We start from the raw sequence: 27,359 nt of genomic DNA on the forward strand, positions 1-27,359 counted from the left end.
AGTTCTTCTCTCAAACGGGTCTTTGAGGAGAGATTTGATCTTGTTAGGGTTGAGTCTTCTTGCTAGAGTAGCGCTCGTGCTGAGACGTTCCATTGTCTTCTTATTAAAATGTTGCTGTGAGAAGAGAAGCTGGCAGGAACACATGAGAAGTGAACGAGACACAAGCCCTGAGACACAGGAACGCACTCTTGGGCAAGAAGAGAACAGCCCCTCCGGAAGTCTTTTTTACGCTACTGATTGGATAAATTATACGTCACTCATTTAATTCTTTAATCGGTGATTGGCTAAACTGCGTATTAGACCCGTCTTCTTTGGGCAGAATCGATCAAGCACCACGACGTGTACTAGCAGCAGAGACGTGCACCAGCAGCAGATACGTGCACTAGCAGCAGAGACGTGCACCAGCAGCAGAGACGTGCATGTGAGCAGCTGAGAGGTGCACCATCAGAGGAGAGAAGCAGGAAAAGCAGATATTTGGCGCAGATATCCTCTTTTACAAATATTACTGGGTATATTCCATAGCTCAACAACGCAAATAGTGACAATTTGTACAATGAATTAATATAATTAAATATTTTATAATTAATTATTTTATTTTTTTAGAGTTATTTTATTTTTCTTTCCTTCTTTTCTACACGTATTTCCCTCTTTCTTTCTTTCTTCTTTATCCCTCTCTCTCTCTCTCTTCTCTGTCTCCCCTCTCCGTAGGACCGGTGAGTTCACCCTGCGTGTCGCTGACCCCGAGCTGTTTTCTCCACCAGAGACCGTTTACGTTCAGGCCGTGTCGATGCAGGTAGGAACTGCACAGCAACACACACACACGTTCTGCAGCTCAGCTCGATGACGCTCCAATTTCAACAAAGTATAGATATCTCATAAAAATGTCTGCTGTGCAGGTCAATCCAGTACCATTAAAAATAATAGAGAAAAATACTCTACAATAGACGATCTGGATCCGTGCTCCGATGCTTAGACTTCAGGGTCGATACTCTTGTCTTTGTTGAGAAAAGTTTGGCCTCGGAGAGGAAAGTAGAGCTTTTTAGTTTCTAATAAAGCTCATTAGGTTTATTGTTGAGCCTTGAACCCATGCTCTCCAAGTTTATTTTGTCAATGGAAGATCTGATGGATAAATATGACACAAAAAGTATTCTTTACGATTAATGTATTCAATCGATTAACAGCGTTAATTATTTGATCGTGCCTTAACTGCATTTATTTATTCATTTTTTCGGGCTTTTACTATGAAGGCGATTAATATTGGTGCACGCACCGCTTCCGTAGCTTTATCGTACGATTTGCCGACATAAGCCTGACGTGAAAGCACATATTGTTATGTAGTTTCTGTTCTTAGCTGCTGCGAGTCGCTGAGTCGCCTCACAGTCTACCGGCAAGCTCCACGTCCCCGGATTGAACATTAATCGCGCATGCGCAAAGCCGCCGCTGATACCTGTCAGCTGTCCTCCACATCTCCATCTCATTCAACAAGATCCACTATGCAGAGCACTCAAAGTCAGGATCACTTCTGGATCTTTACTCTTCTCTCAAAGAGGAGAACTTTCCTCACATCACAAGATGTTCAGTGCACTTGTTCAAGACAACACAGACTGGACTTTTCTCACTGAGGAAGAAAAACTGAACTGAAAACATGAAAAGCACTTATTGCTTTTGTATAAAGTGAATCATTGCTGGTCTTTAACATCTTTAAGGTAAGCAACAGACTGAACATGGACCAAAGAAGGAGTGGTTTGTCCCTCACAGGGACCCTTACTACTGAACAGTACCTGTTCAGAAAAAAAAGAGAACAGATTTATAAACTATATATGTATGTATGTTAACTTGCTGTTGCTTCTGAGTGCTGTTATATTGTTCTGATTACATTACTTTAAAATAAAAGCCTGCAATACACTAGTTTTTACTTTATTTAATTTGGCGCATAATGCGATTAATCGCAGAAAAATCATGTGATTAATCAGTAAATTTTTTAAGTTTGCCCAGCCAAATATATATATATATATATATATATATATATATATATATATATATATATATACAGAAACACAGCTGTACTGAGCGCTTCCTCTAGAGTTTACCAACACAAAGTCCAGTACAGAAGTCGCTGTGGATGAAAAGTGTCCAACAGTTAATCTGTCAAATGTGAAATCAAATTTTTTATATTGCCGTTTTTTTGCTGCATCATCCCAGCTGATCTGCATTCTTCACTGTTTTCTTGGCTGCGTCCCCACGGACTGTAGGCAAGGCTGTGAGTGGCCAAAAACCGGCCTTGCAGGGCCGTGATAGGTGTCAAGCTGACCCCTGATTTTAGCCCAAATATGGGAAATAATGACGAGCAGAGGATTAAAGGCTCTCTCTGAGATGATGGGTTTGTGAGCGAAAGCTGTGTGTGTGAGTGCGTGCGTGCTTGCACTCGCGCAATAGACACTGAAAGTGACAGACGGTTGATAAATAATAGCAGCACTGAAAGCGTGTGTAACAAATGAAAGTAATGATGTAATTACATGAGTGGTAAATGCTCGTTAGGAAAAACAGAATCATCCATACCTGTCTCTGGACGCACCAACTTCCAGGCACAAAATGTCTTGTTGTAAAGGAAGCTTTGGTAGAGTTATGTATTTTAGTGTTATAGAATACTTATTAAAAACAAATAAATGTGGACATAATGTTGCAGGTGAAGAAACGTGTCCCTCTGTGTTGAGACAACATTGCTAACAGTTTTATTCTTCGAGGTCTCTGTTGAGACAAACGTGACCGCTTTCCTAAATTCGAGCGAGCTGCGAGTAAATTAGTGTTGCAGGGGCTCAATTACACCATCGCCTGATTATCTCCACTGTCTCAGAAAGTTGGCAGAGTCAGCTGATAAGGGAAGAGCAGCAAGGAGCAGCATTAGACCGGCGTGTTCAGTGAGGTAAAATTAGAGTTTTTTTTAATGGAGTCTTGTGGCTGTGAAGATAACAGCTTCAGTCCCTTTCGGTCTGACAGCGAGGAAAACCAGCAAAAAAGTTCTAGAAATTTGGTGGACCTTTTCTTTTTAGTGGCTAAATTATCTCCATCTCATTTCAGTTTGTTCTTTTCAGATATAATCATTTCTCAATACTGGAAGTTTGATTAATCATCCGCCTCTCACACTATTCATAATACGTCAATTATGACATGCAAAGGGCTCTTATTCGCCTCCTCAAATCTTTAAAATATCCCTTCCTCCCTCTCCCCCGCCAGATGGCACATGGGTAATTTACAGACATTTCCAACAACAAACACAAACTGTCTCCCTCTGTGCCGCCTTTTCCCGTCTTTGAACTTCTTCACTCGCAACAAAGTAGCAGCCAGGAACATGTCACAAGGAAAAATACGCAGCCGCGGCGTCTCATGTGCTTGCTTCCTCTTTCACTCGACATCAAAGAGCGAAAGGAAACCCTGATGTAACTCTCAGGCTTATTTTCTGTCTTTGAAAATATAGATCTTGTCAGAATTTGTACATTTGGCTGTAGATTTGCTTTGAGAGGAACTTCAACGTGTTCACACATTATCAGAAGCACAACAGACTGTGTGGAGATATATTTTTAGCAGGCAGAGCTGACACACTATCAAAATCTTTTTATACCACTTAAATGTCATTTTATACCACAGCAACAGTTTATACCAAGAAACTAATCTTTGTCATTTTGATCAAAAGAAAAGGTTTTGAATAACCACACCTTACTTCTTCTCATTCAATTATTAGTTTATTTTATTTGGAACTAACACACAAAGACAAGTTGGAGTAAGAAGAGACGGTGATAAAACACACACATACAACACTCACCCTCAACATTTGACGTCCGCCCGGCCGATCTGTATTAAAGAACTTGAAACTAGAGATTGAGACCATAAATCATGTTTTACAACGTTTACTGAGGGAATAAATCAAGAGAGAAGAAGAGTCATTTATCAGAGACTTCTACACAACCAGAGGATTCACCCCCTGGTGGTCAGTAGAGAGAATGCAGCTTTAAAACTTGAAGCATAGACTTCTATACAACCAGAGGAGTTGCCCCCTGGTGGTCAGTAGAGAGAATGCAGCTTTAAAACATGAAGCATATACTTCTATACAACCAGAGGAGTCACCCCCTAGTGGTTAGTAGAGAGAATGCAGCTTTAAAACATGAAGCGTATACTTCTATACAACCAGAGGAGGGGTCCCCTGGTGGTCAGGAGAGAGAATGCAGCTTTAAAACATGAAGCGTATACTTCTATACAACCAGTGGAGTCGCCCCCTGGTGGTCAGGAGAGAGAATGCAGCTTCAACACATGAAGCAAAGACTTCTATATGCTGTACACTTCTCTGAACCGGAGGCGTCCTGCCTCCTCCATGTCTACCTGAACCCGTCACGTTGCGAGGCAGCTTAATCAACAACCTTATCAGGAGGTTTTGGTTTTGCCAAATCTCTCCACGGGGACATTTTTATACCATTGCAAGCCTTACTGTTTATTCTCCCCATTAAATGCAAAGGGCATTGTTGAGTAGGTTGACTGTGAAGCAGGGCGGCACGGAGAAAAAAGACTATTTGTGGTATGCAGCCTTCCCCGTATAAAAAAAGTTTGAAAAAAAAAAAAAGAAAGAACGAGTTGATTGAAACCCCCGTCAGATCTGCAGCCAGCGGGCAGCTCAGAATGTAATAGCCTCAGGAATGAGAGATCTGAGCTGCAGATAGCCCCCCGCCTTTCTCAAAGGAGTGGCTGTTTCTTTTGAAAAAAAAAGTTTCCAAGAGGTCCGGTATTTGCTAGTGGCAGATATTGGACCTCTGAAGAGGTGGTCTCACACAGCCTCACATTTTAATCTTTAAGAGCAACCTTTAACTTTGTGAGACTTTGTGTGTGTGTGTGTGTTTGCTCTGCTCTGGTGATATGGCGGGCTCTCGTCGCTCTGGGCTTTCTGCACTATCCCGAGCTGTCAATCATTACCGGTGGACTTTTCTAACTTAAGAAAAAGAAGCAATGTGTCGATTAAGGCAACTTGCATACAGCAATTTTTTTCTTTAACTGATATTTTCATCAGCGTTTCAAAATAAAATTCCGTGCTCAATATCTTCATTTTACAAAAACATTCACTAATCCACACTAGAACACAAAAAATTCTCCAAACACTCGCCGGTTCAGTTGGTGAGCTTAAACAAATAGTAAACAACACGTTACCCGTTGGTTTGTCAACTGATGTTATGAAGCCTTTGAAGTCATTTTGCTGTCGTCATCTTGCATCAGTTACCAAATCTGGACTGAGGAGGAGTGACGTAGAGACGCTGTATAGTCCTGTCAATCAACGTGTAAGCTCATGTGAACATTTGCTTCGCTTTGGGTGTGAACGTAGCATCAAAAGGTGTCAACATTTCTTAAAGGTTTAAGTGTCCTAAAACTCTGTGGACGAGAGGCCAAAACAAAAGAGGAAGATATAATATAAATACAATACGTAGACATGTCCTGAGTGCAGAGGGGCTGCTGGACATAACACGAGAGCCGAGCTGGAGATTAAAGGCATCGTTCACCAACGAGAGGTTGTACGGGCAGGCAGGCCAGGCGCATGAGAACAACCTAGAAAAACACGTCCACGCTGCTGTTGTGACCTCTGGATGCAATTCAGAACGATCACAGCAGGGAAAACAAAACAAACTAAGAAGCCAACCAGAAAAACAAGCCAGGAATCAGCACAACAAAAAACGCTTTTTCTTGAAGTGCCGCAGAGCCCCATGGGAGACGGCAGCTTTCTCCCAAACACGAACCTCACCTCTCCCTCACCGGTGAGGCGATGATAAAAGGTTAGCCCTCCTGCCTGAGTGTGCCTTGTTTGTTTTCCGCCCGCCTCAGGGGGAGAGATTTTTCCGGGTGCCTTTAGTGAGCGGGCACGTCTTCGCACGATTTCAAACCGGCACACGCTCCCACTTTCAGCCCCTGCCAAAACGCATAAGAAAACCTTTTTGTTTTCTTTTTGCTGAAGCGACAACACAGGATTTAGGTGGACGCCCGAGGGCCCGGTTGCCTGTCTCTTGGAGATAATTCCTCCTTCCAGTCTTTAAATTTGTCACCAAACGTCCCCTAAAATCAGAAAAAAGGGCAAAGGGCAACTGCCTAACAACATGCTCCCTCCCCCTCGCAGTATCAGGTCTGTGTCCAGAGGTCACTGTGGCTCAAAAACACATTTTTCTCTCTGGCGCCGTCTTGTTCCATTTGCTTCCCCTTTTTTTGCTTAAGCTGCCGCTGTAACGGCACAAAGAGCTGGAGCTGAGCCAGCAGCTGCTGAGTGCGACAAATTGAACCCGAAGCCCCCGCCGAGCGGCTCAGAGCTTCCCAGCCCGACCGCGGGTTTGATTTTTGGGCCTCGGCAGAGCGCCATCTACACAGCCCACGCCTCTCTACTTGCGCCTCCGTCTTTCTTTGTATAGTTTTTTTTTCTGTGTCATATATTCAAACACACAGAAGATGCAATTGTGTTACTTAAGTACAGAACAAACGTTACTGGACAAAGAAGTCGTTCACACGGGACAGGAAGAGCCATACAGATGTTGTGTGGATACAGCTGACCTGATTATTGTTTATCCAATATTCACGTTTCCTTCACCTCTGTTGGTTAATAAGAGCCTGAGTAAGTCATATGGACAGTCTGTGGAGCAAAAGGAACGAGCTGAATGAGACTGACGACTATTCGCAGAGCTGGTGTTGAGTCTCAGCGGGATTCTGCACAAGTCAAAGTATTAATGATCAAATCAAAAGTATAACTTAATCTATTTTTAAAAATGATGGCAATATCCCTTTTACACATTCATAACGGTACACACACGCACACACACATGCTGAGCTCTGGGTAAAGTCGTACCCTTGTTCACAGTAGGAGGCCTCCCGCTCTCACCAGTGCTCTTTAATTGACTTTGTTAGCGAGGTGAAGCTGTTCTCCCGCCGCAGTGAGGCCTTCAGGTACGACAGAGTGCATCTTAATGAGGCTGCCCTTCATCCTCTTCATCCCTCCTTTTTTCCCGGAGAAAATTCATCATCTTTTCTTCATCAATTTGGGAGAGATTGCCCTCTTGCTTTTTTCTCCGCGGTCTTTCAAAGTTTCACACTGACACTGAAACTTCTTCTTCCTGCCATGAAACCAATGTGTTGTTTTCCTTCCTTTGCCCGTCTTTCAGATTACAAACTCTTCTCTTTTTTTCTCTCCCTTGAACCGTTTCCAGCCTCCGAGGGTCGTGACCCTCTCTCCTCTGACCGTGGAGGGCCGTGGCGCGGCCGCGGCCGTCACCAAGTCGGTCCTGCGGGTCGACGACCCCGACAACCCGGCCGACGTCCTGGTCGTGGTCCTGGAGCCGCCCCGTCACGGCCGGCTGACCCGCCTCCACGGCGACCGGGCCCTCGGCCGCTTCAAGCTGGAGGAGTTGTCGCGGGAACAGATCCGCTACGTCCACGACGGCTCGGACGGGACAGAGGACGGGACAGTGCTGCAGGTCAACGACGGACACAGCTACAGGAACGTTCTTCTCCAAGTCCACATCAATCAGAAGGTAAAGGGAAGGGGGGAGTAATGGCTGCAGGGCGGATGTTTGATATTTAGATAGCAACTTCATGCTTTAAAAATTCAAAGAGAAGCAGCTGTTGAAGTCCAAATATTTATTCAGCGATCAGGTTTCTAACCTGCACGAATACTGATCGGATCAACTTTTTTACTTTCCACTTCCCCTTGTAAAAGATGTCACAGTGGATGAAAATACTTCTACAAAGGCTGCACCCAACGCTGAGGGCCTCAGAACTTTTCTTTTGGTCCGACATGGTCGCACGTTTTGAATTTCAACCTCTCATTTGGGTCAATTGTGTTTTATTTTACCACACCGACTCCAAAACTTCTGTCCGTCAAGAAAGTTCTTTGGTACAAGTTTGACCACTCATATTTTATTCAAAAAGAAAAAAATTATGTGGAATTTAGATGGATCGAAGAGCAGCTTGGATAGTCTCAGGGAAACAGGATGACGGTGAGCAGGAACACAAGCAGACACGGGGCGAGGTAGCTGGGCTCAGAAACAAGGTCTACGAGGGAACCACTCACAGACATCAGAAGACAAACTGGCACAAACAAGGAGTTGAGTAAATACACAGAGGAACAAGACACAGGTGGAAACAATGAGGGCGGGGCTTGCAATCACTCAGGAGGACGACACACGAGGAGGAAGAAGTCTGGAACGAGAGCGCGAGGCTGGTCGAATAGTCAAATAATCACCTGCTGACGTCTAACCCTAAGCACTTTCCTTAACCTGTGTGGAAACGTCACAAGGTCAAAAAAAGATGGGAAAGAGAATTCACTGACGACGTAGTTATGAGGAGAGTACAAAGATACTAAACTTTCTTTGTTCAGTTTCAAACCTGCTGAATTAAATACGTTTTCCCACTTACGATGCGTGTCATATGTGTCTCTCATAACCCTTTATGTCGTTGTGGTTTATATGCAGATTATAATCTGATCATAAAAATATGCAGACAACAGTTTATGAAACACACAACTTGATAGTGCTTTATTGTAATGTAACAACATCATTGATTAAAAAGCTGATAATCATAAACATGAGTCAGGTTGAAGAGCTCGACCAGTTTAACTCTTTCATTAAAGTTTCTGTAACTAAAGTAAAATAAAAGAATGAGGGCTGAAGCTGCAGTTCAACACCAGAGAGAGAATATTAATACAGCGGTTTCATCACTTTACAGCCGTGTGCAGCAACAGCAACGTAACGTTCATAGTTTTCCAGCCGGTTTAACGGATTATAAAAAGTATTTGCAAATTACGCTGCTTATTATTTACATGATGTGTGTTTGTCGCTCGTGGTTGTTTGTTCTCGTGACCGGCCGAATGAAACGTCACTCTCATTGTTGCCGCCGCAAAGGATTGTGGGTCGGCATTATCTCCTTTCCTTTCGTTAAGGGTGGTCCAGTGATTCCTAAGCTAAAGGAGCTAAGTTAGGAGGCATATAGCTCCTTTCCTTTGCGTTTAGAGAATTTGACCAGCACTCATCACGGCGGCCACTTATGTACTTCCGGGTCATTTCCCTCAGTGAGGAAGGTTCCTAACCCAAAAGGACTATTCGACCGCGGCCTCAGTGATTGACACAACAGAACTCCCCAGGAGGTCTGGGCGTGACAGATAGCTTCTTTCCAATGTCACTCTTTGGGGGGCTGGAGAATCTTCGGGGTGAATAAAATAATAAAATGCATCGGAATCAAGGTTTATGTGCGTCACAATTTTTCATCGAATTGACGGATTTAAAAAACATCTGTGCACTTCCACATCGATCTTCTATTAATACTGGAGGAAGAGGTTCTTTCCTGGAAGTTACACTTGGGCCAAATTAATGTGTTGTAGCTCAAAACTTCACCAGCTGCAGTTTCCAGACTGCAGAAAAAGATCAGATTGGTAGATGGTGCCGTGTACAATTAACAAGTTCTCGAAGAATGTGTGAACGATGAAAAGTTGAGACGCCAAAAAGGGACAAATCCCCACATAAATTGCTTTTGACTGAAAGTAGAAGCGTCTTCGGTATGCTGGATATCTTCAGCGCTGGCATTCATTATACTCTACACTGTTGCTGTGAAGTGTAAATTATTTTTATGGTGCAGCGTAATCAGACTTCTTTTTGCATTTCAATACATCCTGAGATGCCCTCTTGGCAGCAAGAGACACTTTAAATGAAAATGTAAAAGATATATATATATATATATATATATATATATATATATATATATATATATATATATATATATATATATATATATATATATATATATTATATACTCTCACTCGGTTTCAAAACCAAAACTCAAGGACTTTCTTTCCTTCCACAAGTTCAGAAGTTGGAGAAAGAAAGATGTTTTCAAGAGAGTCAAAGTCAAGGAGACTGCGTTTGTGCCTCAGCTTGCTAAGTGTTATTCACGTCGTAAGAAGTTCATAAATATTGGATCTCGTCAACTATTCCTGTTGTTTTGACTTTGGTACACAGCTGAGTGACAGTTGACATCCACTAAAGTCTTTGTAAACTACTTTAATCGCCTCAGCTTTCAGCATGAATCCCACTGCCGCCTCGCAGAGTGCTCTGTTGACGTCATCCATGAGAACAGTTTGCCGGTGTCACAGAGCTAATCTTCGTAAATGTCTATGTGTTGTACCAGCAAAGAGCCGGCGTCCCTCCTCTCTTGTCCCTTTTGTGAGGCTTTTATGACAAGAACATAATTATCTGGCAACAAGCGCCGATCAAAGGAGCAAATGGGTGGGGTGGGGTGGGAGTGGTGGGGGTTTGGCCTGAGACATATTTTGGCAGCTCACTGAGTTACCGAGCATGAGCTGGCACACAAAACCAGAGTCCGATATTGAAGCTGTGGAGACAGACAAGAAAATCCGAGACGTGAATGTGTGCAACCCGTTTTTTAGTCCTTGTGGGGACCGACCTTGAGAGTGAGGAGGTTTTGGAGAGTGAGGACATGAACATGTATCGTGTGCCACGAGGCGCGAGACGAATATGGAAATACATTCTGCAGACTTTTTTTGCTCTTCTCACAGCTGTAATAAGATCCCCACTGTGTGGTAAGCACACACACCTGTGAACCACACACGAAAAGACACACACACTCGAAACAGATTTTATTGCGCATGTCAATATATGTGAGACGAATATGGAAATACATGAATATATAAGAGAAATGACAAGTTGCATGTATTATATTTCAAATGAAAGGGAATTCATCAACTGAATGCATCAAATCCAACAGCGTCACTGTGAGTCTCGTCAAGTGTTTTCTTGTGTCTCCGGTTCAAACACACACACACACACGTGTGTATCTGATTTCCACACAAAGACACACGTCTACTGTCTCAGCCAGGAAGTTACTGCACTCAGCTTTAGTTGTTAGATTACATCGGGAAAGAAAACCTTCAAATGGTTTTGAAAATCCTACCTCGTTGTGTGCCGCTAGAAAAGTTTTCTCTTTTCTCGGTGATATATTTTCGCTACAGGTTTTGGAGGGCAGCTCTGTTTTGTCTGGCTGCATACAGATGGTGCGCTTCAGGCTCAACTCCCCCCTTTTCTGCTTCTGTAAATCAATAACATCCCACACTCAGACATACACACACACATACACATCCTAGTATCCATTTACTGTAAAATGTCCTGATGCTGCATCATGTCGTGCATTAGACAGAGCAGGACGGACAGTGTGATAGAGGGCTGTGAGAATGTGCCCGATTAATATCAGAATCTTTTTAAACTCGTTCCAGCAGCGGTCCCCAGAGATATTTTCTGTGTTGCCTCCGGCTCGATCTGCACCGGAGGATCACAATAGAAGAGAGATCAGTGAGGACATTTAGGGAGAGGAGCAGCATTTACTGAGGGGATGTTGTCTTCTCCCAGCAAGACAAAAGAAGAAGAACGACAACAAAAACAGGCTTTGTTTCGCTGGCGTGATGCTGGCCAGATACGAAAATAAAGAAAGGAAGATTTGCATAACTTAAGTTTGGAAAACATGCAAAACGGAAAATACATTCTCCTTTACAAAAAATACAAGAGCCCTCCACCCACTGCTTCTCTTGTGTGTTCACTCCCCCTGCGTCACACATCCGCTGCGCTTGAGTGTGTATGTGCGTGCATGTGCGTGTGTGTGTGTGTGTGCGTGCGTGTGGTGAACATCAAACGTCATCAGCAGCAGGATGCTCAAGTTCAAATAGAAGTTTTTGAAAACCTCCCGCTGCCGCCGTGTGGATGTCCCAGGGGTGCCAAGCCCTGTAAAGCAGCTGCAACACTACAGGCTACAAGCCCACGGATCTGAACCCTGTGAGAAGTGGCGTGGAATTGAATCGGGTAATAAGATCAAGGCAATAACCCCCTCGCCCCCGAGAAAATCTACATAAAGCTCAATGAAGACTTTCTCTGGCGCTCTTTGTACCGTCTAAGCCCCAAATCCAGAGGGCAGCGGTGGCTGTCGATGTCAGGACAACGGCCTTCCTGAGCTCTGAAGCAGGACACTAATCGGGCCCTTAATGACCCGCTGATGGATGGGCTCTCTGAGTGTGAGCCTCCCGGAGCTAAGCTGGAGCCCGGATGAGTAGAAAGCAGGACCCGTGGCTTTCACTTACTGTCGGGAGGAAAACACTTTGAGCCTGTGGACAAAAAAAACACCCCAGAAGCATTCTTTGCAGAAATTGAAGAAAAGTATACATTTCTTCTGCTCACCTAAAGGGCGGCTTTGTTGTTGAGTGCTACGTCTTTAGCTCCACTCCCGCTGAGCAATCGCCTTCATCCATGCTCGGGAATACAATAATTACTTTTTATTTATTTTCTTTCTGCTACCAAGTGATGCCCCACACAAACGGGTCTGTGATTACGCCTCTGATTGTTGTGATTTGTTTCCGTTTAAGCCCCCCCCCCCCACACCCCTGCGTGTTTGCTTTTGCACCGTGCTCTACATTTTAGACACAGCAGTGTTTACGTTGAGATTAAATTAGAATTTGTTGGAGATAAAAGATTCAATCTACATTCTGTGACTTTCACTTACTGTTTGACGAGTCCATCAGCTTGTTGCTGTTCGCCCCTCCTCCGCTGGAATTATGGGAAAAATGAGAGATGACAATGTCATTGTTATTACAACGGCGTGACCGTCCCGGCTGGCGGCCACAGCCAATGTTTTATGGATGATGCGGACTCCATCTCGCAGAAGTAATTTATTTCTGTTTTTGTGGACTGCAGCCAAAAGCTCTCTGGTCAGCACCAACTCTGTTTACAGTCCACCTCAGACCTGCTGGCTTACTGCCCTTTAAAGGTCTCTGATTATTCATTTTTAATAAGTTAATAAGATTTTATTTTCTATAATATATTTTGGACTCTTTTTTTTTGCCCAACAGCCCCTCACATCCTTCTTCATGTTTAGTTTTACTAGAAGACACATTTATTATATTCTTTTTTTTTCTCTTAAAACTTGTAATCTGTGAATGTATAAACGTGGCAGACCAAATCATTTAACGCACGATACAAAAACAGGTTGCAGCAGGATTAATACATGTATGTTTTCATATATTAATAGTCAGCCTGGTCTCCTTTCATTTGAAATGAAACACACTTTGTTGCAGATGTTTGTGTGTTTGTGACGCATCACGAATACGTTTCTAATCGTGTCGCGAGGAAGTGGATGGACGGCTCAAAGTAACAGGACTTTCACCCAGGAGGCCGCTGTTCATGTCCCGCGTGAAACCAAAAGTCAATATTTAGTCCGATGATTGTTGAGTGGCATTGCATTAGCACTGAGCTTTGCAGCAGCAGTAAGCGAGACGTCTTCTAAATCAACAGCTCTCAGGCCACTGAGTCACTGACGTTGTTACCAAGAATTCCTGTTGAAATGTTTGTATAATTCACCTCGAGGAGCAGCTGCAGGACCAAGAGTCAGAAGTCTGGGGAAATCAGGAGTATTGGCAAACTTTTAAATCCTCTGCCCTCTTCTGGGTCTGATCGTCCTTGAGCGACCTTGGTGTTCATCAGGAGAAGGTTGATAATCTCCCGGATGATGTGGCCCTCTGAGTTAAAAGCCTGCCATGCTGACTTATGTGTTTCCTCTGCGGCTCGTCTGCGATCCTCCGCCTGCTGCCGCTTCGCTGAAATAGTGTGATTTGGATCAGCCGAGCGGCAGGCAGCTGGTCGGCACGTTGTTATCTGCAAACACAGACGGCGGCACACGCACACCACGCACTTGTTCTCACACACACCTGTGCACACGCTTTGTAATCTATTATCACCCACTGCCACAGTGCTTTTGCCATTCCACTGATCTCCTGCAGGGGTGTGTGTGTGTGTGTGTGTGTGTGTGTGTGTGTGTGTGTGTGTGTTTCAGCTCAAACAAAGGACCTGAATATAATAATAAAGTGTTGGTGCTGCTTTCTAAATGAAGGATGCATAAATGACTAAAGAGTCATTTATGCTTTATAAGTCAGTTTAGAAGCTATAAACACATGTTGGGTTGCCAGTTTGATTAAAAAAAGAGAAAACAAAATCCCCTTTCCACTTTATAGTGACGCAGTTAAAATGTTTTAGTCGTTTTAGCACTTGTTCTTACTTTGCAATAAGCCATCAAGCCTGCATTAATGAATCTTATCGGTGATTTAATGTTTTTTCAGTCTGGTCTCTAAAAACGTTACAAAGAAACTGCATTGTCAATTACGTTTTACGGGTTTTTACAGAGAGAGAGAGAGAGAGAGAGAGAGAGAGAGAGAGAGAGAGAGAGAGAGAGAGAGAGAGAGAAGGAGTGAGAGAGAGAGAGAGAGAGAGAGAGAGAGAGAGAGAGAGAGAGAGAGAGAGAGAGAGAGAGAGAGAGAGAGAGAGTGAGTGAGTGAGTGAGTGAGTGAGTGAGTGAGTGAGTGAGTGAGAGAGAGAGAGAGAGAGAGAGAGAGAGAGACTTCCTGAGTAGCCAAATGTAGCACCTGCGGCAACGGCTGCACTTTAAAGTTCTATAGGTTCTTTTGGTTTTAGTTAAAAGGCCTTTATAAATAACTTGATGTGTGTATATGAAATAATAGCTCACTGCACACCATGACAAGAACTCTGTCGGAGCCTTGAGATTGAGACTTAATTGATTAATATCAAATTGGAAGCTTTTCACAATTACTGGGGTGCTACATTTACTCTAATGTCAAATGATCTCTTTATACATTCGAATTATGCCCTGTGTTGGTTTGGTAAAATAGGAATATCTCAGTTTTTTTTATTGACATTTTTGCGCAATATCTGTTTTAATTGAACAATTTTGTACTTTTAGATCCTTTAACTTCCTCCAACTGTAAAACGCGGAGCTTCTGTTTCTGGAACAAACAGCAGGCTGGTTTGATAGTGAAGGAAACCTGAGACGTGTCTCACACCGGTTTGTTCTTATTTATTATTGGCAGCAGGGTGACACGGTGAGTGACTTAAGAGGTCTACTTTGACACGCCCCGCTGACAGCTGGAATCATCCACTCGCTGCGAGCTTTCTCTGCAGCTTTTGTTTCCCCGGGCAAAAAAACGACGAATCGCTCCTCAGATCAACACGACGTAGTCCAGAGTCCAAAGTTTCACTTTGACAGCTCTCTCTCAGACAGAGAAAGCGCAAATTGACAGATCGCCTCTTATTGGTGGAGCCGACTCGAGGGCTCGGGTGACACCGCAGATGATTGACAGCTTTTACAACCGGGGCTCCCGGGACTCCTGAAGGTTTGCAACAGATGTGGAATAAAACACGCCAGCACAAACTGCGACTCAACAAAGTGAAAGTGGCATCAGGCTGCACCCGAGGAACCAGGAGTCTGCTTTATTTCACACGGGGGGGTTCTTGGTGTGAGTGACACACAACGTATTACTCACCACGTTTGAGAGTAGATTTTTTTATGTGAATAACTCTTGATTATTGCGGTCACACTTTTGGCTAATTCACGCTTAAATCTGGGTCATGATAGCTTTTTTTATATTTGATTTAAAAACCTGGCATCTGGTGAGCTCTTCCCAGGGGAAACAAACAACAACAACCATATATTTTGTTTTCCCTTCCTCTGGTGAAATTCGCAGACAGACATTTGGTTAGACAAAGGAAAGTCGTTTATCTTTGATTGCATTAATTTGAGCAGAACTCAGTGAATCCAAACTGAAGCCGACGACGACGTCACGAGGGTTAAGCGTGTTTCTTTGTGTGTGTTTCAGGCCACTGACTCTCCTCATGCGCTGTCTGCACCAGTGACCTGGGTGAAGGAGGGAGGCATGGTGCGGCTGGGGAAGAAGTACCTGCAGGCCAACTACAAGGGGGTCGGAAGCGATGACGTCGTGTACACCGTCGGCGTCTCGGATGGAAAACCGAAATATGGTACGAACTCGCATGTAAAGGATTCACTTCCAAACGGGCTCTTTGATTGAAGGCTCCAAGTGGCTCCGTTATGGCTGCATATGCTTCTCATTCAAACTTTAGAATGTTTTGTAAATGTATTTTTCTTAAAGTAGGATCCATCTTTAATTCAAACTAATATGAAATAGTGTCCCTAATCTTCCCTGGTGTTTCTTAAATTAAATTAAAAGTAAAACAAATGTACACAAATCTATGTGTAATTTGGTTATTTGAGTAATTAATATGCATTCAAGACTTTTTGTATTCATTCATTACTATCTTTATATTAACACTGTTGAAGCTTGAGTATCATAATAAACACATTCCTAGATTAAGGGCTGCACTGAAGCCTCTACGTTCTTCCTCCTCTCCACTAGTTCTGGTGAGATGTGAATCTAGTCCTTCATAATTATTAGTAATAATTGTGTTGATGTATAATCCCCTCGTCTCAGGGGAGGTGGTGCTGGTGTCCATGCCGGCCGACGGCCCCCCAGAAGGCTGGCGCCCATCGCTGACTGACGAGCGCGGCTTCACTCCCACGACTTCCTTCACCCAGCAGGACGTCAACGACGGCGCCGTCTGGTACCGCCACTTTGGCGGCGACACCAACAGCGAGTCCTTCAAGTTCCGGGTGAGTACTGGTTCCTTCCACAGTGTTTCAGACATCCGTCATCCTGGCGTCTGATTTAGATGATTCTGCTTCAACTGTACTGAGACACAGAGCAGACGTCTGCTGCTTCAGGTCTGGTTTTTTCAAACCTTTTTGAGTGCATAATTGCAAAAGTCATGTGTTCATTCAGGCTCATGCAAATACAACGTGAAAACCTGGAACACTTCATGTATCTCCTGTCACTTTAAAGCAGGGGTCTCAAACTCATTTTGGCTTGGCAATATTTTTGAACGTTTACTTATTTATTTACTTTTACATTCATAGCAAATTTTTGTCATACTTAACAAAAAAAGGCAACCAGCAGTTTCTATACATTTTTCTATTAGTTAAAAAAAAAAGTCTAAAAAATCAATACATTTTTAGTACTAAATTCAATTTCTTGTCTCTCAGAAATGATCCAGTCATGTCTGGTTTTCCTTGTGCCTCTTTGAATTTAGCTTTTAGATCACCGTTGCATTGCAAGTCAATAAGTTCCATTTGTAACGTTCTCTGGACACTCACACATCCGCTGAGAAGGTGTCAGACAGCTGTGGTAATGCCACAGTAAACCAGCTCGCTCAGTCACCTCCTGAAATACATCCTGGCTGTGGTGCATTGCACACAAACTCAGCAATTCTTCCATCACTTCGAATTGCTCATTAAAATATTAGCGCTGGAAGCTCAGCGGACCCGGATTGAACATTAATCACGCAAAGCCGCCGCTGATACCTGTCAGCTGTCCTTCACATCTCCACCTCATTCAACCAGACGTCAGTGCACTTGTTGAAGACAACACAGACTGGACTTTTCTCACTGAGGAAGAAAAACTGAACTGAAAACATGAAAAGCACTTATTGCTTTTGTATAAAGTGAATCATTGCTGGTCTTTAACATCTTTAAGGTAAGCAACAGACTGAACATGGACCAAAGAAGGAGTGGCTTGTCCCTCACAGGGACCCTTACTACTGAACAGTACCTGTTCAGAAAAAAAAAGAAAACAGATTTATAAACTAGATATGTATGTATGTTAACTTGCTGTTGCTCCAGAGTGCTGTTATATTATCCTGATAACATTACTTTAAAATAAAAGCATGCAATACACTAGTTTCAATATAATTCAAATATAGTTCCTACACCGTGAGCACAATTCTGAATATTAAAATATAAACACTTCTGAGTTCTGAAATTTCAATTTATCATAAACACACTTGTGGCTCTTACACAGAGTATCTGTCTTTTTCACGTAACTCCTTTCACGTAAAGTCCTTTCTGAAGCCGCGTGGTTCTTTTTTCCTCTGGTCTTCAAGGTACTGTTCTCCGTGTTTAGTCAGGTAATGATGCTTGATATTCCTTTAAAACGGATACTTTTTGCATATGAGGCAAGTGGCATTTGCATGAGGTGCGTGTGTGAAAAACACGCGCGCTGCATTAACACTAAACTTTTCAAAGAAGTCAAAGTTTAGCAGAGTCTTTGCATTTCTTGTTTCGGTGCTATTTGTTTAAATAAAAGACTAAAACTTGAATTAGACGAGGAAGCCTCGTGAGGGGGTGATGAGAAGTACGAGGAGGAGTCATGACGGAGACAGACGCATGTCGGCCTCCTTGTTGTTGTGTAATTTTTGTGTCTCTCTCTGGAGCGTTCTTTGAAGTTCACACTCTTACTCGTGTTCCCAAGTGTTTACCTGTTCCCTCTGGCTGGATGTATTCCTCCTTCTCCTCCTCCTCCTCCTCCTCTTCCTCCTCCTCTTATGTATCTCTCTTTTGAATACATCTTTCTCTTCTGCAATTTTTTTTGATAACCCTGAATCTGTTTATATTAAACTGTGTGGTTTTATAGGAATTAAAAGTTACACTTTTAATCCCCAACCACTCCACACTTCACTCTGTATAAATGCAGACTACACTTTTTATATTCTGCATCCTCCGCCTTGTTTCCTCTGCTCCCTGTGGACTCTCGATTAGCGCTAACAACCCCAAACTACTCGCAAATTGGCCCCAAATCCGACACGATCCCAGTGAAACCGAAGCAGCGCTCATCACGCCGCAGGTGGGCGGGGCTTTAAATGTCGACGGGGTTGTTCATTTCCTGTCATTCTTTTATTTCCAGCTCTGAAAGGCTTAGTTATGAAGACAAATAATAATTAAAGGTCATACACCAGACAAATTAAACTGTCAGCTGTGATAATTTTTTACTGTAACCAGCTCCCTAATAACATGGAAACCTATTTTAACATATACATTTACATGCAGCGCGGGACATTATGTATTATTGTAACTCCATACGGTTTAGTCCAGGTCTGAAATTCAATGAGCTTCATGGACTGAGTGTGAAGAAAATGTGTTGAGTTTCTAACTTCAATACGCATTACCAAAGTATTACCAAACCTTCCATTTCTCATATCCTCACAGATACAACACACATATGTAAACCGTTTTGTGAGACCCTGGTTGTTCATCAGTGTTTTTTTTTAAATTCTGCTTTAATAGATTTCACACAATGAGGCGCAGAAGAACTAATGTGTCCTTATTGCTCATGTTAAAGCGAAACGTTTCCTCCTTACACGTCTGGCGTTGACACAATAACAACATTATTACTGGGCCCTACATTATAATAACCTGCATTTTCATTGTGGTGGAAACTGAAATGTTGATTCATTTTCACTGCATAAGTAAATGATCACATACAAAAAACCAACACATTTACAAATTTTAATAATTTGCAAATGAATGCATTAACAAATAAATAATGTTTTGTAAAGGCTGTAAATCAAGTGGTACAACATACAATGCATGTTTACGTTGAAAGGAGTTCACTGCATAATCAATCATTTACTTCTGCTGCAACGTCGCCTTCAATGAATCCGGCTGACTCGGCGCGCCGGCTCTCGTGTTAACACCATTACTCGTGATTGGTGGCGCTGACTCCGGGCTTCCTGCAGGCGCTACATCACTCCCGAACTGACGCCGCTGACTACTTCGGGAACTTTCTTCCCCGCCATCAAACGCCGTGGGAGTGACAGGAAGGAGCCGCTGCCACAGCAGCAGAATAAGCAAGCGGCTCGGAGAAGAAAGGAGCCGAGGCCGGTGCTGTCGCTGGTGTGAGTCAGGGGCCAAAACGAGTCAAAGCTACATGTCGAGGAGGCAAAGAGAAACTAGAGCACCAGTAACACAGCGGGAAACGGTTTACTGTCTGTGTGCCAAAACAAATATAGGAGCGGAGCCAAAAACTCAAGTAACACAATCTTAGATTGTGATATAAATCACCATCTGCGTTATTAGTGAGCTCATGTACAAAGGTCAGAGGTCATGGGCTCGGCACAGCTCTGGAGAGAAGAGGTTTCAAGTTTATTTATTGTCTCCTTATCAACAATTAAAGAGAGCATTTGTAAGTAATTTGCATATTTTTGTGCACTTTTTAAAGAACATTAAAAGAACTGGGACACTTTCTCACTTAAGCCGAGTAAAATAACCTTTAGAAATAAAATAATGCAAAAGTTAAAATATAGGAATGCCAGTTAACGTACATAAAATATTGAATTGATATAAAATAGTCAATAGTCAGTGCAAAGTAAATTATATCTATATCTATAGATATATATATATATATATATATATATATATATATATATATATATATATATATAAAATATATCTATATATTTATATATATATGTATATGAATGAGGCTTGCCCTTTTATTTACTTTACTCATGGAAAACAATTTTTTATGGATTTAACAGAGAGATTTAAAGTACTCGGCAGTGTAATGGTCAGTAAGAGAATAACTGCCTGAACACTGGACACAGATTAGCACTTCAACATGGTCAGCAGGGCAACAAGATCATTACGCTGAATTTTCCTCACATTGCCGTCTCCATTATTTATATTTCTGTGGTTTCCACAGTGATTTATGGACAGAAATCCCAATCGGCCTTGTGAGCGTCTATAATTACTGGAAGCCTGGTGTCGCCTCCAGAAGAATTCAGTTTGACAACTTCTCTCGTTCGCATAATTTATTTCCTCAATCACAGGTAAAGTAACACGCGCTGCAGTTGCAAAAGCAGGGAGTCGTCCAGTCGAGGTGCAAGTTGACCGTCTAAATTAAAAACAACACCCCGAACAGCCGGACGTTCGGCTCTTTAATACACGGTTTTCTGTCATCAACATATCAAAGCAAAGTAACATTTGATTGGCTCTCACCTGTCAAGAGGAGGAGGATCCTGTGTCCTCATCTCTTCTCACAGAGAGGGACGTGCAACCTCCAGTCTGCTTCTCTGGTGTCAACATACTGATAAACAGGTGTGTGTGTGTGTGTGTGTGTGTGTGTGTGTGTGTGTGTGTGTGTGTGTGTGTGTGTGTGTTGAGGAGTGCAGGCGTGTGACTAAAGTTCCCTTGAGAACCGGACATTTCTCGACACAACTATCAGCACATCGGTTGCTGACCTCGCTAACCTGACCTGAACTTCACTAGACATGAATATGAAAAGCATCCCTGCAGCCATGATGCCAGGTCCACATCTACATCTGTTGTATCTCACTCCTGAGGATAAATATATACAATACAAACGCCAGAGAGTGGAGAGAAAAAAACTGCAGATAAAGACATAAAGAATTCAAACTTCAAGTTAAGAGAAGTTTAGAGTGAGAAGAGAGGAACGATAGAGGGAGAAGAACGCCGAGTTTATTGTCTTGAAGATTTTTAAATTTACAGTCTGTACAATAAAATGTGTGTGTGCGTGTGTGTTTGTGTGTGCAGGTTTCCACAGAGGTGTTGCCGGCCCAACAGAGAGACGACCAGACCTTCACCATCGGAGTCCTGCCTCAGATCCCAGGATACCCCCAGCTGGCCCCCGACTGCGACCTGCAGGTCACGGTGAGGGATGACAAAAACTAAACTGTCAAATCGACCTCATCAAACACATGAGCGCGCATGTTGGCGACAGAGGTGGAGTTCAGCCCCTGATACAACATGTTTTTGTATTTCCTAATTTTGAAAAAAGAAAGTTGCTGGTGGTTGTGTGGTTTGTTTTCTCTGTGTTTGAGCGTATGAATCCCTCAGTTATAATCACAAGTGCTAGCTTGTTTTACCTTTGTCCTCACCTCAGCTTGTGTGTATGCGTGTGCATCTGTGTGTGTGTGTGTGTGTGTGTGTGTGTGTGTGTGTGTGTGTGTGTGTGTGTGTGTGTGTGTGTGTGTGTGTGCAGGCTCTGGAGGATCGAGTGACGCCGATAACACCTTCAGCTCTGTCCTTTGTCGACTCTGAGACTCCCAGTGAGAAGCTCATCTACAACATCACCAAACCGCTACCGCAGGGACAAGGTCGGCCACACACAGACACACACACACACACACACACGCACACACACACACACACCATAGACAGCTCCCAAACTGAAGCCCATGTCTGTATATTGCTCCCCTTGTGGCTGGCTGCAGTAATGGTCATGAATCCCGCCCCCTCCGTGTTAGCGGATAGGACTTCATAATTCATAAATGTTTTCTATAGACTTATTGTGGTTAGTTGATGTGTCCTTATAGCCCGAAGAGTTCCCGTGGTGCTAACCAGAGACTGTGTAACGAAGAGGACGTAGACGTTGTGACGTCACCCGTTGGTTTGTGTATTGATGCCTTGAGTTCGCCGTATTTGACTGTCGCCAGGAGGAGTGACATAGAGACACCGTGTATGCCCTGCTGTCAATCACCTTATAGCCCCGCCCTAAAGCATCCCCTGCTTTATGGTCTGTTAGACTCGAAATGGATCATCATTTACTAAATGAACATCATGCTGTGTTAAAGAAGACTTGAAACTTCAGATTGAGACATAAACTCATTTGGGTTAAACTGAACTACGGACGTTCCTTGACAAATAAATCAGCATTACCTTCTCGTCTCACACAAGCCACTAACAGCGTGCTCCATATCTTTAAATTACAGCGCATTCATTCCTATCAATATCACTACGAAAGCTGTCTGACAACAGCGTGAGACACACACACACGCACGCACGCACGCACACACACACACGCACACACACACACACACACACACACACACGCACACACACACACACACACACAGTGAGCTTTTCCCTCATAATGTGGAGAAGAGTAATAGGATTAAAACCTAAGACCTGTCGGGGGCTGGAGCCTTCTGATTAGACACAGTGAGTGAGTGTTTGACTCTTGACTCACAGTCGATGTGTTGAGCTGCTCTGCTCCTCATTCACCGTCCCTGAAGTGCCCCTGAGCAAGGCACTGTGATGCTTAGCTTCCTGCTTCAGCCACAGCTTCCTGGTGTGAAAGTGAAAGAAAAAAAACATACGCAAAAATGTTTTTGCTGGACAAAAAAAAGTGTTCATGTAGATCTGGAGCAGAATGAGTGTGGATGGAGTGTGTTGTGCGTCGTGTCCAACGAGTTAAACACAGTCTGAATCTAAAGACTCTCGTCTCGCCGCCAGGCGCCATCGAGCATCTGGACAGACCGTACGCGGCGGTGAAACACTTCACTCAGGCCGACGTCAACAACGGGAAGCTCCTCTACAGACCACCGCAGGCCCCTTCACACCTGCAGGAGCTCTACCAGTACTCCTTCATCGGTGAGACACACACACACACACACACACACACACACACACACACACACACACACACACACACATCCAACAGGCTATTCTATTCTATATTAAATGAATAAATAAATATGGATATTCCACACATCCTGATTTGAATGTGTGAGACAATGAATAAATATATAAATAAATAATACAATATGGAATTATTGATATAGATATGAGTCAATATAGTTCAATATATAAAGTTTTTTATATATATATATATATATATATATATATATATATATATATATATATATATATATATACATAAATAAATACATTTTGCTGTGAAATAAATATATATATATATATATATATATATATCATTTAAATATAAAATAATTGTCAATATAGTCATAAAATAAATACATTCATGAAGAAATAAATATTCATAAGAAATAAATCCTGAAATATGTAAACAACATTTTTCAATTTTCAATTGTTTATGTTCCACTCTTCTTACGTATTATTTAACAGCTTATTTTTATTTACAGGCATATTTAATACACACACTCTGTATGTAAACACACTGATAATCTAATTTAATGAGGAGAACTTGCCATCTCTCACTGGATGGTGATGTTAGTGTATATGATGAGGACATTGTGTGTTTTATTGACAGTTCCCTGGATGGTTCCTGTCTGAATAACATTATGATTGTATGAGTTTATTTCCACACATTGATCTGCAGATGAGCAACAAGCTCCTCTACGGTTCATTGTTCATCCAGCTGTCACCAGCTGTCAATCACTTTGGTGTTTCGTTAAAGGGGCGGGCCCTTTGATCTTACACGCCAACACTCAACCAAAGTTTGGTGCGTTTTTTTGTTGTTGTTTTTTTTGCAAAACTCTTAATTGTTAAATCCCGGCTCATACACTGCAAACTCTCATATAATCGTCAATAATCCGAGATCAAAGGTGACTGAGTGTGTGGCGCTCCAGAGGGGAAGCTTTGCATCAGTAAATCCTCCACATCGCCTCCTGACTCTCATCCTGTTCACGTTGTATGTTCTCCTCCTTTCAAATATAACTTTTATCACCTCACAGCTCTAAAAGTTCTCCTTTGTTTTGATTTTTTTGTAACAGGTCTGCCGGAGTCGCTGAGCGTCTATTTCACAGGTGAATACTTCATCTTTCTCAGTTTAGAGAAGAAGAGGAGAAGAGTAGAAGGAGAATAAAAGAGGAAGCAATTAGTTTTCTCTTTCCTTCTCTTTTTTCTGTTTCCACGTCATCTCTTCTTTTGCACACTAAATCTTCTTCTTCCTCAGTCTTCACCTCCCGGCTTCTCCCGTCTACCAACGATGACTCTCTGACCAAAGTACTTATCTCCTTTCTCCTCTCCATCCCTCCCCTCTTTTCTTCTCTCCATCTCACTACTCTCTTCTTCTCCTCTCTTCTCTTCTCCTCTCTCCTATCTCCTTTCTCCTAGCTCTTCTCTCCCCTCTTTGTGTCTCCCCTCTCTTCTTCTCCTCTCCGCTCTTCGTCTACCTCCTTTTTCCTCTCTTCTCTTTGTCTCTCCCCTCTCTTCTTCTCCTCTCTCTTCTTCATCTCTCTCCTATCGCCTCTCTCTCCTCTTCGTCTCTCCTCTATTCTTTCATTATCCTCTCTCTTCAATCCCTCTTTCTTCTTCGTCTCTCTCCTTTCTCTCCCATCTCACCTCTCGTCGATATCTGTTGTGTTTTTATCTTCCTTGTTGTGACATTCTCCTTCTCCTCCTTGAGTTGTTCCTCCCTGACCTTAATTTCTCCTCTTCTCTTCTTTTCCGCAATTCTCTACTTTTTGATTTAGTCTCCACCTCGTCCGCCCTCCTCTCTTGATCTCTCCTTTTCTGTTTCCCTTTCTTTTACTTTTAATCTTCACCATAATGTCCTTTCTTTCTCTCGCTCATCCCCTTGAGCTTGTTTTCCCTCTCTCTACCTCTTCTTCCTGTTGTTTACGGGCGTTCAGAGAGTGCTTTTCACTTTAATGTAGGCCTTGAGGCACACACACACACACACACACACACACACTTCATCCATCCTGCTACTCTAAAGGGAAACTAAGTAAAAGGTGTCTTTTGTTGAAAACTGTCTTGTTATCAAAGTCCTTCTGAGGTGTTTCATGATGTTCTGAGGTACTTGTACTTAACTTGCATATCAAGGTTGTATACAGGGATGGAGATTTGTGAAAAAAAGCCTCCACTTCTGTACTTTTGATAGATTAAAGTTGAATTCTCTGGCAGCTGCTCTATTCCCATGTTCTACTGCCTGACTGATAGCCTTGAGTTTGAAGTCCGCACCGTAAGCGTCTCTTTTGACAGGTGCTATTTTAGGGTCATTATACACACACACTGTAATATTATGGTGAAGCACCGTATGTATTACGGTACTCTGTGACGTCCTGGCTACGGTAGCTGTAATGCTGCAAGCACTGCGGCTTAGTAGTTTACCAAGGTTGTGCTAAAACATATACATATATATATATATATATATATATATATATATCATTTATTCTTGGGAGATTTTTGATGAACAGCTCCTGTGATCGTGTGCTTTTCTTTTTCTCTCTTATTAATAATCTTGTATTGGGTGACTCCACATAAGAAAGCTGATTATGTGTTTCTCAGTTAACGAGCTTGAGAGGTAATTAGCATCTGTTTGTTTTAGAAACTCTTCGCTGATTATTTTCCTTCTGTCTATTTCCTCGCTGTGCGTGTTCGACCTTCACGGTTCCCGTGGCGGTCGCAGTGTCGGACGGCGAGCACACCACTCCTGAGCTGGACTTTGCCGTCCTGCTGCTGGCCAACCATCAGCAGCCGCCGCTGTTTCAGGTTCTAGACCCGCTGCTAGAGGTCGGCCTGGGAGGACAGGCCTCCATAGGTAAGAGACGAAGAGAGACACACACACACACACACACACACACACACACACACACACACACAAACCTCTGATACGACAGCTTGTGGGAAGGGGTGAGTGATGAAGTGGTCCGTGTGAGGTAATGAGCTCTGAAGACACTCTTTCTTGTGTGTGTGTGTGTGTGTGTGTGTGTGTGTGTGTGTGTGTGTGTGTGTGTGTGTGTGTGTGTGTGCAGGCGGTCAGCAGCTGGCAGTAAGTGACGCCGACACAGCTCCAGACGAGCTGGAGTTTGAGCTGGTGGAGGCTCCCGTTCACGGGGAGCTGGTCAGGACCGACGGCAACACACACATCAGCATGGCCAACGGTGAGGCGCCGCGCTCACGCGACTCACGCACGGCGGCAACGACACAAGTACTGACACAACAGTAACACTACTGACTGAGCAACAAAGAGGACGCTTTGCAGGACAACAGCTGAGAAAACGTTGCAGTTTCACAGAAGACCAGGACGTTGCACAGAAAATCTTTAGCATAAAAAAGAGGCATTGGGGGACAACCAAAAACACACACACTTGCTCTCACATTTTAGGAACACACACACACACACACACACACACACACACACACACACACACACACACACACCTGTACTCACACTTTAGAAACTCACACACACTTCTGCTCACACGTGAGAAACACACACATACACACCTGGGCTCACACTTTAGAAACACACACACACACACTTGCGCTCACACTTTAGAAACACACACACACACGCACACACACACACTTGCGCTCACACTTTAGAAACACACACACACACTTGCGCTCACCCTTTAGAAACACACACACCTGTGCTAACGCCTTCTCCGTCCCGCCAGGTGACGTCTTCACCTTCGACGACGTCACCCGCAACGTGCTGCTCTACCGACACGCCGGCCTCACCGGCCAGGAGGACGCCATGACCTTCTCCGTGAGCGACGGCATCTCCATGGCGACCACGGCAGTGCAGGTGGTGGTGGTGGTGCCGGGCGGCGGCGGCGGCGGCGGCGCCGGGCCGCAGCGAGACCCGGCGGCCACGCTGTCGCTGGAAGTGGGCGAGAAAAGCAGCACCGTGATCGGACGCTCGCACCTGGCCTACACCGTGAGAATGATTTCATTTCCTGTTACGTTCCTCTTCATGTCCCCACGCTTTAAGGCTGTGTGTTGAACCATTTTGACAAGGACAGGTATGAAGTATGTTTTTAAATACATCGGATTATGTTTACTTTGTGTAAGTATACAGATATGACAATATATCTTTTTTTAAAGACTTTTTTGTTTTTAAACACATTTTTCACTTTTAGGAAAGAGAA

General features: G+C 43.3%; 1 protein-coding gene across 1 annotated transcript in view; it reads left to right on the plus strand.

Annotated features, from left to right (window-relative positions):
• The window catches only part of fras1 (Fraser extracellular matrix complex subunit 1), a 215,993-nt gene that overhangs the window by 148,637 nt on the left and 39,997 nt on the right, over positions 1-27,359 (plus strand). The window contains exons 27-37 of the mRNA XM_068605059.1: positions 709-793; positions 7,221-7,544; positions 15,728-15,887; positions 16,358-16,536; positions 21,310-21,426; positions 21,758-21,872; positions 23,011-23,148; positions 24,252-24,284; positions 25,892-26,023; positions 26,238-26,366; positions 26,886-27,148. Coding sequence (XP_068461160.1) covers positions 709-793; positions 7,221-7,544; positions 15,728-15,887; positions 16,358-16,536; positions 21,310-21,426; positions 21,758-21,872; positions 23,011-23,148; positions 24,252-24,284; positions 25,892-26,023; positions 26,238-26,366; positions 26,886-27,148 — 1,675 coding nt within the window. The remainder of the gene's footprint in view (positions 1-708; positions 794-7,220; positions 7,545-15,727; positions 15,888-16,357; positions 16,537-21,309; positions 21,427-21,757; positions 21,873-23,010; positions 23,149-24,251; positions 24,285-25,891; positions 26,024-26,237; positions 26,367-26,885; positions 27,149-27,359) is intronic.

The sequence above is a fragment of the Clinocottus analis genome, unplaced genomic scaffold (assembly GCF_023055335.1).
Source record: "Clinocottus analis isolate CAN_PGR_092001 unplaced genomic scaffold, fCliAna1.0.p SCAF_7, whole genome shotgun sequence".
In the NCBI taxonomy this organism is placed as follows: domain Eukaryota; kingdom Metazoa; phylum Chordata; class Actinopteri; order Perciformes; family Cottidae; genus Clinocottus; species Clinocottus analis.